The sequence below is a fragment of the Theobroma umbraticum genome, unplaced genomic scaffold, assembly GCF_002168275.2.
Source record: "Theobroma umbraticum cultivar Fairchild unplaced genomic scaffold, ASM216827v3 scaffold_56.0, whole genome shotgun sequence".
Taxonomy (NCBI): Eukaryota; Viridiplantae; Streptophyta; class Magnoliopsida; order Malvales; family Malvaceae; genus Theobroma; species Theobroma umbraticum.
The window spans coordinates 1,421,592-1,434,143 of NW_018397256.1; the positions used below are offsets into that span (position 1 = coordinate 1,421,592).

The 12,552-nt window shown below is 32.9% G+C and overlaps 1 protein-coding gene across 1 annotated transcript; it reads left to right on the forward strand.

Moving 5' to 3' along the window:
* The first annotated feature begins 10,886 nt into the window (after positions 1-10,886).
* Positions 10,887-12,158, forward strand: LOC110411311 (uncharacterized). Its single transcript, XM_021421412.2, has one exon. It carries the CDS (start codon positions 10,981-10,983, stop codon positions 11,602-11,604), a length of 624 nt encoding a protein of 207 aa, XP_021277087.1. The 5' UTR covers positions 10,887-10,980; the 3' UTR covers positions 11,605-12,158.
* The last annotated feature ends 394 nt before the right edge of the window (positions 12,159-12,552 follow it).

Genomic DNA, 12,552 nt, shown 5'->3' on the forward strand with positions numbered 1-12,552 from the left:
GTGATATCCCGCCATTGTGAGGTGAGTAGGGGGTGTCGATTTTAAAATCTCCGTGCTATATATTTTGATTTACTTAGTAAGCATTGATGATTTTCTTAAGCCTAATTGTAGATAGCATGAGTTGTTAGCCTTGTTATGCGATTTTAAATTGGATTTACAATAATTATATATTACTATTGTGAAAAGCATGAGTTGGTAGAAACCATAGGAAGTTTGTGGATGCAAATTGTTTTGAAAGGAGTTTTGGATATAACTATAGATAAACCATATATGTAAAAAGTTTTAGAAACCGAGAAACAAGCCTTTCACCATGTTTACATCAAAATCTGTACCTTGTGTTTTTGTGTGATATGCATAGCTAAAAGCATTTGTTAAATGATTTAAAATGCAAAGTTTTGAGCTTCATTTTTATTCCGATCCTTGTACGAGTGATTACACCATGCCATTTAACTTGAAAAGTAATTTCAAAGGGTTATCAAACCCTGATTTTAAATGATTAAAAGAAAAAGCCTTGGAAAAACCCAATTTGGTTTTAAAAATGGTTTTGATAAACCGAGAGTGTCGAGAGTAGGCCAGTTGTCATTTCAGTTAAGTGTGACCTTTGTGCACAAATGAGCTTTAGCTGGAGAACCTTTTGGTCATCGACAGCTGTTAGACATGGCTGGGGCCATAGTCTGTGATATACGTGACAAAGCCATGGGTTGTTATATGTGGCTAGGCCACAAGTGATATTCACTGTTGGGCAGCTTGATTCTCTGATGTCGGCCAACATCATTGAGACTGCCATGGCTGTGGGAATCCGGTGAAGTAGAGCTCTCGGATGTTATTACGTTGAAATGGGTCCACAGGTAACTACTATACTTACCTACTCGAGAGCCTTGTAAGTTTTCGATGCATACTCTTTTGCATGGTAGAGAGTTGAGATTTCTTTACAACTCCCTTAGTTTAAATAAAAGCTTTCAGTGCTTACTTGACGAACATGAGATGTTTTATGTGACCGTACACTTTGATTTCTTTACATGCCACATATTTTGAGAGCGTGCTTACTTTATATTGTTATTCATATTTGTATGGCAAGCAATGTTTTTGATGTTTGAACTCGGTTTCGTAACATTATTTTTGCCCCGTTTTGCTAAGCAAAATATTGAATTATGATTTATGTCATTATTTTTACAAGGCACAAATATCCTACTAATGATTTGATTTCTTAAGATTATGTTTTGCTATTTTGATTTTTGTATTCAACTTATCTGTTTTATACTTGTTTCTCATTTATCCCCTACTCACGGAGTCGATGATCACTAAGTCTATGAGACTCACCCCTTTGTTTCCCTTATGCAAATAATGATCAGCCTATCGTGCATTCATCGGCATTTGTAGTCCACCGCGGATAGGTAAAGGAATCTCATAACACCTTAATCTAAGTCGCTCCACTGCTAGAGGTTGAGACCTTTATAGCATGATGTAAATGTAAATAGTGTCAATGCAAATGCAAAGTTGGATATTATAGACCATGATGGATTATTAAAAATGTGAGTAGTAAAAGTTAAGTCAATCTATTATTACTATTGTTTCAAATCATATTACAACGGATTATTTGATTTCAAAGTAATTATACAGTATCGTGGAACGAGTATAGAATTAATAAGAGTTCTTAATAAGGCTTGCTCGGGACTTGGCAAACTCTCTTGAGAGTCTTGAACGTCGATAGCGATTGGGGAGCAGGTCGTTACAATATCATTCAATAATGATCCATATCATCATTTCCACATAAGCAAAATAATCGTCAAGACACCAATCATAAGTGTCATAATATCTACTATACTAGTAAGGTGTCAATACATATTATTGACAAAGACAAAGGGAGAATGGGGACTTTTGCCCAATTCATCCCTGTAGTATTCTTATCCCCCACACCTGGCTTAAGGAGGAAAAAACTGGTGCATTTGTCCAGCTTGACCCTATGGTATTCTTACCCCACATCGAGATTCATAAAAGGAAAAGATGGCATGTTCACCAATCTTGACTCTGTGGTATTCTTACCACGATATTAGGCTTTTATACGGGGAAGAAATGGTATGTTCACTAAACTTGACCCTACGCTATTCTTAACCCCACACAAGGCTTAAATCAATAAATCACACAATTAAAATCTCATACAAGATCCTACCAAGATTAAGCATCAGATAACAAACCATGACATTCACATGAATCTTGAAATGGTGGAAACCTACTCATCCACATTCACATTCTCACATTTTATAAGCATTATATCATCCACATTCACTTTCTAAAGGAGATGTCTCGTTACCCACACTAGTCGTTAGGTCGGACTAATCGAGGAACTTTTGAACAAAATCATTTAAAGGGACTTGTCTCTACTTGTTGAAAACTAATATGTAATCGAGATATTTATGCACATAATATATTTGAAAATCTTGTCAAAATCATTTGTGCACAACCAATCAGATTTATCTATTTCATCGCAGCATTCAAATTATACAACAAACGCCAGTTGATAATCATGCTAAATTTACCATATAGAATTCTTAAAAAGATGCATCCACTTTTTTTTTTTTGAAAAGTCAATTTCTACCAATAAGTAAATGTCTACTCTAGTGAATTGGTTAAAGTTTCATCCGTTCCTAAACATCCAGCAATTATTGTAATCAATACTTAGTCTAGGAATCACATAATAATCGTTTAGGCTATTTCAAAACTATTCAGATGAACCTAAAACTAATTTTCTAGATTAAATCTACTACTGTTTAAATACCCATATATTTAATTTATAAACTCATCATCTTTACCTTAGGTGAACTCTAGACAAAGAGGAAACCCATCCCAATCCTTTAGTTTGCAGGAACTAATAAATTTAGAGAAACAAATAGTATTTCTTAAAGCTAAAAATCCAAAAATTAAAGATTCAAGAGTGAAAAATGTCACATTTGCTTTTAAACTCAAAACCAACCTCAAATCTTCCAAAAATAGTGATTGAGATCAAAAATGGGTTGAGAGAGCATTAAGGTCTAGGGTTTACCTAAGAAAAATGATTGAATGCTGCTAACCCTTAAAAAATGTAACCTATTTAAAGTTTAGAGTGTGAAAATACAATTTTGTCTTCTTTATTCTTTTGAAAACGACAAAATGTGTTAATACATTTGAGAATGCATTGATATATTTTATTTTTGGAACATTTTTATTAATACATTTGGCCATGTATTGATAGATGTTCATCGAAACCCATTTTAAAAAGCATTTTGTATGAAATCTATCAATACATTTGGGCTATGTATCAATAGATTCGCTTTTGGATGAAATCTATCGATACATTTGGACCATGTATCAATAGATTTCTCCTATAGTTAAAAATTGAGTTGAAAACTAGCCCATTTGAACTCCAATACATGCCATCCTTTAAAAATCACCTCAAAACATCAAAATATGAATTATACAAGTTCAAAACTTAGTTTAAATGTTCAAAACATGAAACATGCACGCTCATCTAAGGATTTTTTTCTTAACCTATACTCTTACTTAAGGTGGGATTTCACATTTATAATTCGACTATTGTTGAAAGAAATTGTTCTTGCTGTCAAAAGAGGAATGGTCTGGCAATTCATTAACTGTGCAACCATGACAAATTTTCTTGCTTTCAATGAAGTTAGAACACTAATTTATTTCATGTTATTTTGTATTATTATAATTGAACTTTTTCAATGAAGTTAGAACACTAATTTATTTCATGTTATTTTGTATTATTATAATTGTACTTTTTTATCCCTCTGTTATTGCTATTAAAGGTTTAATAATGGTATGATTATAATTTTGCTTTTTCATCCCTCTATTGTTGCTATTAAAGGAAAAATAACGTTCAAAATGTTAGAAGAATATATGACTATAAAACTTTCGTCAATTTTTTCTTTGATACTATTTCCATGTTGGCAAAATTCCATGTTATTTCGTACGACTATAAAAATGCTCTTGGCAATTGGAAAACAGCAAGCTTTCTTCTTTTTCTATGAAGGCACCAAGCTCTCCTTAACAATTAAAGTGTTACTTTTGTTTAAAGATACAATGTTGCCACAATGGCGACACTTACATTGCATATATTTTTTGTGAGAAAATGCTCTATATAGCTGAAACATTCACCAATAGTTTTATAGGATAATGCATTTAACATTACATATCTATTCCATCAATTTCTCAACAACCAAACAAAAAACAATTGAATTAAAAATATTGGTTGTCTTGAGGACATTACATAAGCATCACTCTAGTAGGAGTAATAACCAGTAATATTTCTTTTCTCCTTTATTTACAATAAAATCTCTATAAATTAATACTCTTATGACCATCAAAATTTATTAGTTAATCGATATATCATTTAATCAATAAATTAATAATTTATTAATTTATACATTAATTAATAAAAAATTTAATTTATCAAGGTATTTTTTATTTTTTCCCAAAACATTGAACTTGATACATGTATTGTGTAGAGTGATTATATGAATATTACCTAATTATCGAATTACAAATTATAGTTATTTGTGACAAGTGAATTATTGAGAACATTATGGGAAATGGAAAAGAAGATGAAGTTGAAGATGATTGTTTTGTATTGGAGTTTGTCTTGTGCAAATATGCACTTAAGGCATTAATCACATTACATAATTTTTTCTTGCAATACGAGAACACTACGCAAGAACTTCTTAATGCACTAAAGACAAGTGAGAGATGAGGTTTAAGGAGACATAAATTTCAAGAAGAAACAAGTAACATTAGAGTCATATTTTACAAATGCATCCAAAATAAGTCATGTATATATAATTTTGATATATAAGGTAATTATTAATTTATATATCAAGTGAGACTTATGTGTTTTTTTTTAAATGTAATATCTTATAAATTTAGTGAATTAGGATTTTATTTTTATGAATATATGTGAATATCCATTGTATTTCATAACATCCAATATATCCCCCCATATCCATTGTACATATTTATGTTAGTGCATCCCTATCTCTTGGTTTTATTCAGTATATGTACATTCCAATTTACTAAGTTCATCCTCTCTATTTATATAAATTAATTTTCCCTCTTTTATTGTGTGCCTATAAGTAAAGGCATTGTAGTTGATGGTAGATATACTAGAACAAGAAATGAAATAAAAGATCGCCTACTCTTACTACTTCTCTCTAATATTCTCCTTCAAAGTTATATTTAAAAAACACATTATCAGCATAAGGCCCTAATCAAACAAGAAGGTAATTTTTTTTAATTCTTCAACCAATTAGATTTTAGTTTGGTATATCGTCCAATCGGCTTGAAGCCAACAATGAACCTTAAGCCTCTTTCCGTCATCTAAAGTGGCAGTGGGTCCCTAGGAATCCTTATAAGTGACATTTGATTTTGTCAATACAAGTGCAATTGGGAATCACTGAGAGAAAGGAAGATGTTTGCTTGCTTGATAGTGCAACAACACAAACTGTACTTTGTTGCAAGCACTTTTTCTCGAGTGTGACATTATGTAAGGTAAATTTCCATACAATATCAAGTCTAGTTGGGATAATTGATGGCTCCGAAAATGCCAAAATTGTTTTGTCAAATGGCACTACTTTTCAAATCGAGGATGCATCCCTAAGCAGTAAATCAAAGAGGAATCTACTTAGCTTCAAAGATGTATGTCGTAATAAGTACCATCTTAAGATGATTTATGAGCAAAATAAGGAATGTCTCTTCATCATTTCTTATAAGGTGGGTTAGAAGACCATCCATAAGAAGCTAAAAGCACCAATTATAGGATTCTATTGTGTCACTATTAGAGCTATTGAATCCTACATTACCATGTCTTGGAAACTGATAAATCCCGATGAGTTTGGACTTTGGCGTGATCACCTAGGTGATTCAGGAGCTACGATGATATGTACGATAATCTAAAATACTAAAAGATACTTTTTAAAGGATAAAAAAGTTTTGTTGTCCAAAGATTATACTTGTGAAACTTATTCACAAGGAAAGCTCATTACTAAACCTTCTCTAACAAAGGTGAATCTTGAATCCCCTTCATTCTTGCAAAAAATCCAAGGTGATTTTTATAGACCAATACAATCAAAAAGTAGGCCATTCCAATATTTCATGTTATTAGTGGACACACTATGTAAATGATCCCATGTTTGCTTGTTATCTACATACAACATTGCCTTTGCACATGTACTTACATAGATTATAAAGTTTCAAGAACATTTTCCTAATTATCCAATCAAGAGCATGAGGATGGATAATGCTGGTAAATTTAAATGAAAGAGCTTTGATGCGTATTGTGCTTCACTAGGAATCGAGGTTAAGAGCTTGGTTCTACATGTTTATATATTCTTAATGGATTGGTAGAATCCTTAATTAAATGCATCTAAATTATCACTCGTACTCTATTATTGAGGATAAAGCTCAACTATTCAACGTGGGATCATGCTGTCTTGTAAGCGACGGCATTAATTAGATTGCGCCCCACTACTAGTCTCTTGCAGTCTCTTATGTAGTTGGTTTTAGACTATGAACCAGACATTTCACATTTACGCACCTTTGGTTGCACTATGCAAGTGCTTATAGCACCAAAAAAATGGACTAAAATAGGTCCCCAACATTGTTTGGGCGTTTACATTAGGTTTGATTCACCATCCATTATTAAGTTCTTGGAACCAACAATGGGGTGATCTTTTTACCATTAGATTCGTAGATTGTCATTTCAATGAAGCAATGTTTCCATCGATTGGGATACCTAAGGCTTCCATGGCTGAGAGGCAAAAACTAATTGAGATTTTCTCGTGGAATGAGAAAAATCTATCCCATTTAAACTTACGAACTCTTGAATGTGAAAATAAGATACAGCGTATAATCCATTTATAGACTATTGCCAATAGACTTTTTGACACATTTAATGGTGTTACAAATGTTACCATGTCTCATATTCCAGCTAGGATTATTGTTCCTAAAGAACAGGTTGAAATGGATCAAAATGGCTCACACGTGAAGTATGGAAGATCGATAAGATCAAAATACATTAGCCCTAAAAAATGAAAGGGGAAGAATGAAGAATCCACACTAAAAGAGCTTGGTCTTAAGCTTGCTCCAGAAAAGCCTGCTACTTCTAAAGAGGCACAAATTCATGAAAAAATAACCAACCCTAAAAAAACTAGATTTTCATTACATATTATAATGTGATTTTGGATCAGAATGAGATAATCATCAATGATGCTTTTGCACTTTCAATTACTCATGAGATTATAACTAATGATTATGAACCGTAATCTATTATCGAATGTCATCAAAGGTAAGATTGGCTCAAGTGGGAGGAAGCAATCTAGGCTAAATTGACTTACCTAGCTAAACAAGAAGTTTTCGAGCCTGTTGCTCAAACCCCCAACAATATAAATCACGTTCGATACAAGTGGGCCTTTGTTTGAAAATGAAATTAAAAAAATGAGGTCATGAGGTATAAAGCCTGATTCATTGCCCAAGGCTTCTTTTAGAGACCTAGGATTGATTATGATGAGACATATTCACCTATGATGGATATGATTGCCTTTCATTTTTTTATTAGCCTAGCAGTTTCTAAAAAACTAGAAATGCAACTTATGGATGATATGACGACATATCTATATAGTTCATTGAACTTTGATTTTTATATGAAAATTTTTGAGGGATTCAAAATGCCTGAAGCATACACTCCCCACAACTTGTTATTAATAAAGTTGCAAAGATCTTTGTACGAGTTAAAGTAATCCGATCGGATGTGGTTTCAATGCTGAAGCGAGTACTTAATTAAAGAAGGGTACATAAATGATTTTATTTACCCATACGAGTTAATTAAAAATCAAAATTGGATTTGCTATGATATCAGTTTATGTCAATTATATAAATTTGATTGAAACTCTAGAAAAGTTATCTAAAACTACTAAATATTTGAAAAGAGAGTTTGAAGTTTAAGATTTGGGTAAAACCAAACTTTATCTTAATCTAAAACTTAAGCACAAAGCAAATGGAATACTTGTCTATCAGTCATCATACATTGAGAGATTGCTTAGACATTTTAACATGGACAAGGCTCATCCATTAAGCACCCTTATGGTTGTAAGGTATTTCGATCTCCAAAAGAACCCGTTTCATTTTAAAAACCTGATGAAGAGATACTTGGTCCTAGGTACCATATCTCAATGTAATTAGCGCTTTGATTTACTTAGCACAATATACAAGATCGAATATCACTTTTACGGTAAATTTATTAGCACGTTTTAGTTCTAAACCAACCTAGAGACATTAGAATGGAATAAAACATATCCTTCGTTATCTCGAAAGAGCCATAGATTTGGGATTATATTATTTGAAGGATTTCACTAACTCCGGCTTAGTTGGATGCGCTGATGCGGAATATAAATATGATCTACACAAGGCTCGCTCTATTTTGCTATAATGCCACTGCCATTTCTTGGCGCTGTACTAAGCAAATGCTAATAGCTACATCCTCCAACAATTATGAGATTATCGCATTATATGAAGTTGGAAGAGAATGTGTTTGGTTGAGATCCGTTATAATGCATATTCATAATTCTTGTAGATCTTTTTACCAAATCATTGCCAACGTCAAAATTTGAGAAATTAGCATATGGCATTGGAATGCAACAAGTTAACAAGATGCAGATTAATTTACCTTTAGAGTGGCAAAGTATCAAATGCTCTAGAGATAGTAGACCCTAGAAGTAGCAATATAGCTCAATTAAAATAAAATAATTATGGACTATGCACTATACCTTTTTTTTTTCTTCTGACCGGTTTTTGTCCCACTAGGTTTTTTTAGCTTAAAGTTTTTAATTAGGTAGTCCAAAAGTGGCAATATGGATTAATTGAGAGTGAGCAATTATGGACTATGCACTGTACTCTTTTTTTCCTTTTGACAAGTTTTTGTCCCATTAGATTTTTTCAGCTTAAGGTTTTAATGAGGTAGCACGATAAATATCGAAGGGGGAGTGTTATGAATATATATAAATATCCATTGTATTTCATAACATCCAAATGTATCTCCCATATCCAATGTTCATATTTATGTTCGTACATCCCTATCTTCTAGTTTCATTCAATATATATACATTCTTATCTATTAAGTTCATTCCCTCTATTTGTGTAAATTTGTTTCCCCTCTATCTATATGTGCCTATAAATAAAGGTATTATAATTGATGGTAGATACACTGAAACAAGAAATGAAACAAAAAATTTTTTTACATTCTTACTATTTCTTTCTAATATTCTCTTTCAAAGTTATATTTTACAACATTTATTACGTTGATTTCAAATTGAGATTGATCAAAAATATTATTTAATAAAAATTATTAATTTATTAAATATTAATTTATAAAATTTTTATTATATATACACTCTTTAATTAAAACGTTCATAAGCATCCATTTGCTTATAAATAGATATATTTTAAATAAAATTTGAGAAAAATTTTCATATTTATCCCAACAAAAATAAAATTGCTTGCAGCAACACTAGGGTATGATTGCTAGCTTGTGTTTAAACTAAAATAACTGTAATATGTTTTAACCTCTAAAAGTTGAAAACCGAGTCAAATTGGTTAAAAGTTTGACAGTTGAATATGCTGGTCTAATCGCCCCAAGAAAAGAACGCTAGTCTATAAAGTCCACTATGACCATAGCTTTTGAAATAGTCAAAAAGAACAGCCTTGTTGAAAATCCAAGTGTGGGATGAAAGCTTGGTATTAACACTATCACCTAAATATTTATAACACCAAGGTCCGTACACGCCCGCCCCCTGCCCGAAGGACACTGATCTGGAAGTAAGGTCTTCAACCTTTGCAAGCCAACTTTAGTATTAAAATATTAATCTCCTTCAATTCCCTACAACCTCCTTGATTTCCTTAATTTACATATTTAACTGTAACATAATATTTTAAAAAATTTCAATTTTTTAAAATTTATCATATTAATTAAATTTTTATATTTTTAACTTAAATAAAATTAATTTTTATAAATAATAATTAAAAAAATATTATTAATTAATATCTTACTTATTATTTTATATTTACATAACATTAAAATGAAAGTAAAAAATACCATATAACAATATTATCATGTTATAAAACTATTTATTATATCATATAAGTAAATCACGTATAAAATAATAAATAATATTTTAATTAAAAATAATTAATTAAAAAAATTTACTTGATATAAAATAAAAATATAAAAATTTAATGTAACATAATATAATAATAAAAAATTAAATTTGTTCAAAAAATTAAATTTTTTTAAAATATTATTCTTTGATAATACTAATAATTATTTATTTAAATCGGTATTTAGTTGATGGTTGATTGTATTATAGATTATTTATTCCCTTCTTATTACATTTTTTGATTACTTTTTTTAATAACACTTTTAAGTGAATCTTGGAATTTCGCTTCAACTTAATATTCTGTCATTTTAAAATTTTACTTTGGAAATATTCTCTTCAAGAATCGGATTCTAATTGGAAAAAAATAAAATAAAATAAACACTTTCTCCTTACCGATTAATAGCAGAACTAATACTGATATAAGCGACCACGACGGCGTAGCTAATATCCGAACGTAAGACGAAACCAGAGAGGCAGCGAAGAACCAGCCAAGCCAACCAAAGCTGTTCAAACCGCAAGCTAACGGTCAGTGTCAAAGTCTAAACCTTCTCAAAGCAGCCACTAGACTGTAAAGCTACGTCCAGTTGTCTACCCTCTATTCTAGTCAATCCAACACCGGGTCAACCATTGTTAAGCCCCTCGACTCTCCAATAATTACTACCCCTGCCATGTGCCATCCTCTCTCCAATCTATAAATCCGGCCTAGGAGACACGCAAGGTTTGCCCAACCAATTAGTCTAACGGAGCAGTTAGAAATCTTTCTTCTCCAGTTCTATCTAATCGAATGGCTACTTCATCTTCGAGACCAAGGTTGAGCGGGCCAGTCTTACGCTCGCTATCCCCGTCAGGGAGATTCCATAGCTCGCAGACAAACAAGGCGTTATCCAGGTCTTCGTCTTCCTCATCATCTTTTGCTTCTTCGACGAGCTCGAGCTTCTCTTCACCGTCGTTAACATTCTTTGACCACCATCACCACCAGAGATCCGCCTCTCCCACTCGCGTCAATCTTTGCACGTCCAATCCTGTAGTTCACCCATTTCGCTTTTCTATTAAAAGATCCATCTCTCCAAACCGCTCCATCTCTGTATCCAAACATAGCAATCCCCTCTCCCTCCCCCCCAAGAGGACTTGTATGTGCTCGCCAACCACGCATCCAGGCTCTTTTCGCTGTAGTTTGCATAAGAACAGTCAGAATGCTCATGCTAATTATACGGCGTCATATCCTTCGAATCGATTGAACATGCGGAGATCGGCAATGACCAACTCGCTTGTCAGGATCGGAGGTGTTGAAGGAGACTGGGTTACGAGAGCGTTGACAGCTCTGATTCGCCCTTCTTCTCATCAACAAAGGAGGAGAGCAGCGTTCCAGCCGAGACCGAGTCGGCTTTCGGTTATGTCCGAAAGCTGAGGATGTTTTTAATGTGGGATTGGATTTTGTATATAAAGTTACAGGTTGGTTTCTGAGTCAAACTCGCGTGACAGTTTAGTTGTATCTGCGGCGAGGCGACCGAGTCTCAGCCCGGCGAATCTGAGGCTTGAAGACTCTGGAAAAGTTTTGGGAGAGGGAAGAGAATTCATTTTGTACATAATCATTTGCTATGGAAGGAGATTTTCAGACATATAATTGAATTCATTGAATCCAAATTTGATTATAAACATGAAATCGGGATTCAAAACGGTTAATAATATGGACTAATTCGAACTTCGGTTTGCATTTGCAAAGACTTGCTCGGAGTTTTGATCTAAAGTGAGTGTGACAGAGCAAATTCGTTTTCCGTTTTGCAGCGTTTGGTGTTCACCATCTACGTTAACGTTGCGTTGATGCCTCGGTTAGGCGTCGAGGGTGGTGTTCACCGTTACCATTAGTGCGTCGTCTGTTCTGTTCTGGAATTGCGTTTCGTCGAGTGTAAGGTATTTTCTTTGGTTCTTTCATGCGCAGGTCAGGGAGCCGTGGCCTGACATGAGATGAGTGGGCTGGTTTTCTGTTGGACTTTCAAAAGCCATTTTGAAATTTGAACACAAGTGTAGCTGACCTTTTTAAACAATATACTTTAATATACTTTAAAACTAGGAGCACCAAAGCCATAAAAATTGGGAAAGGACAGCTGCCCCAAACATCGGGAAGACAGAAAGCAAACCAAAGCTGGCTTATCATGACTTGCAAGTCCTACTCCCTATCTTTAGAAGTTGTTAGGACCTTACAAATTTTGAACAATTGAAAAGCTGCAGCCAGCTATGTTTAAAAAATGTGACAAAAATGTGACAAAACTTAATGACTAATATCATAATTTCACCGTAATTAACTAGTGAGTGATAAAATTTATAATTAAAATATAAATAATAAATTATGATCAAA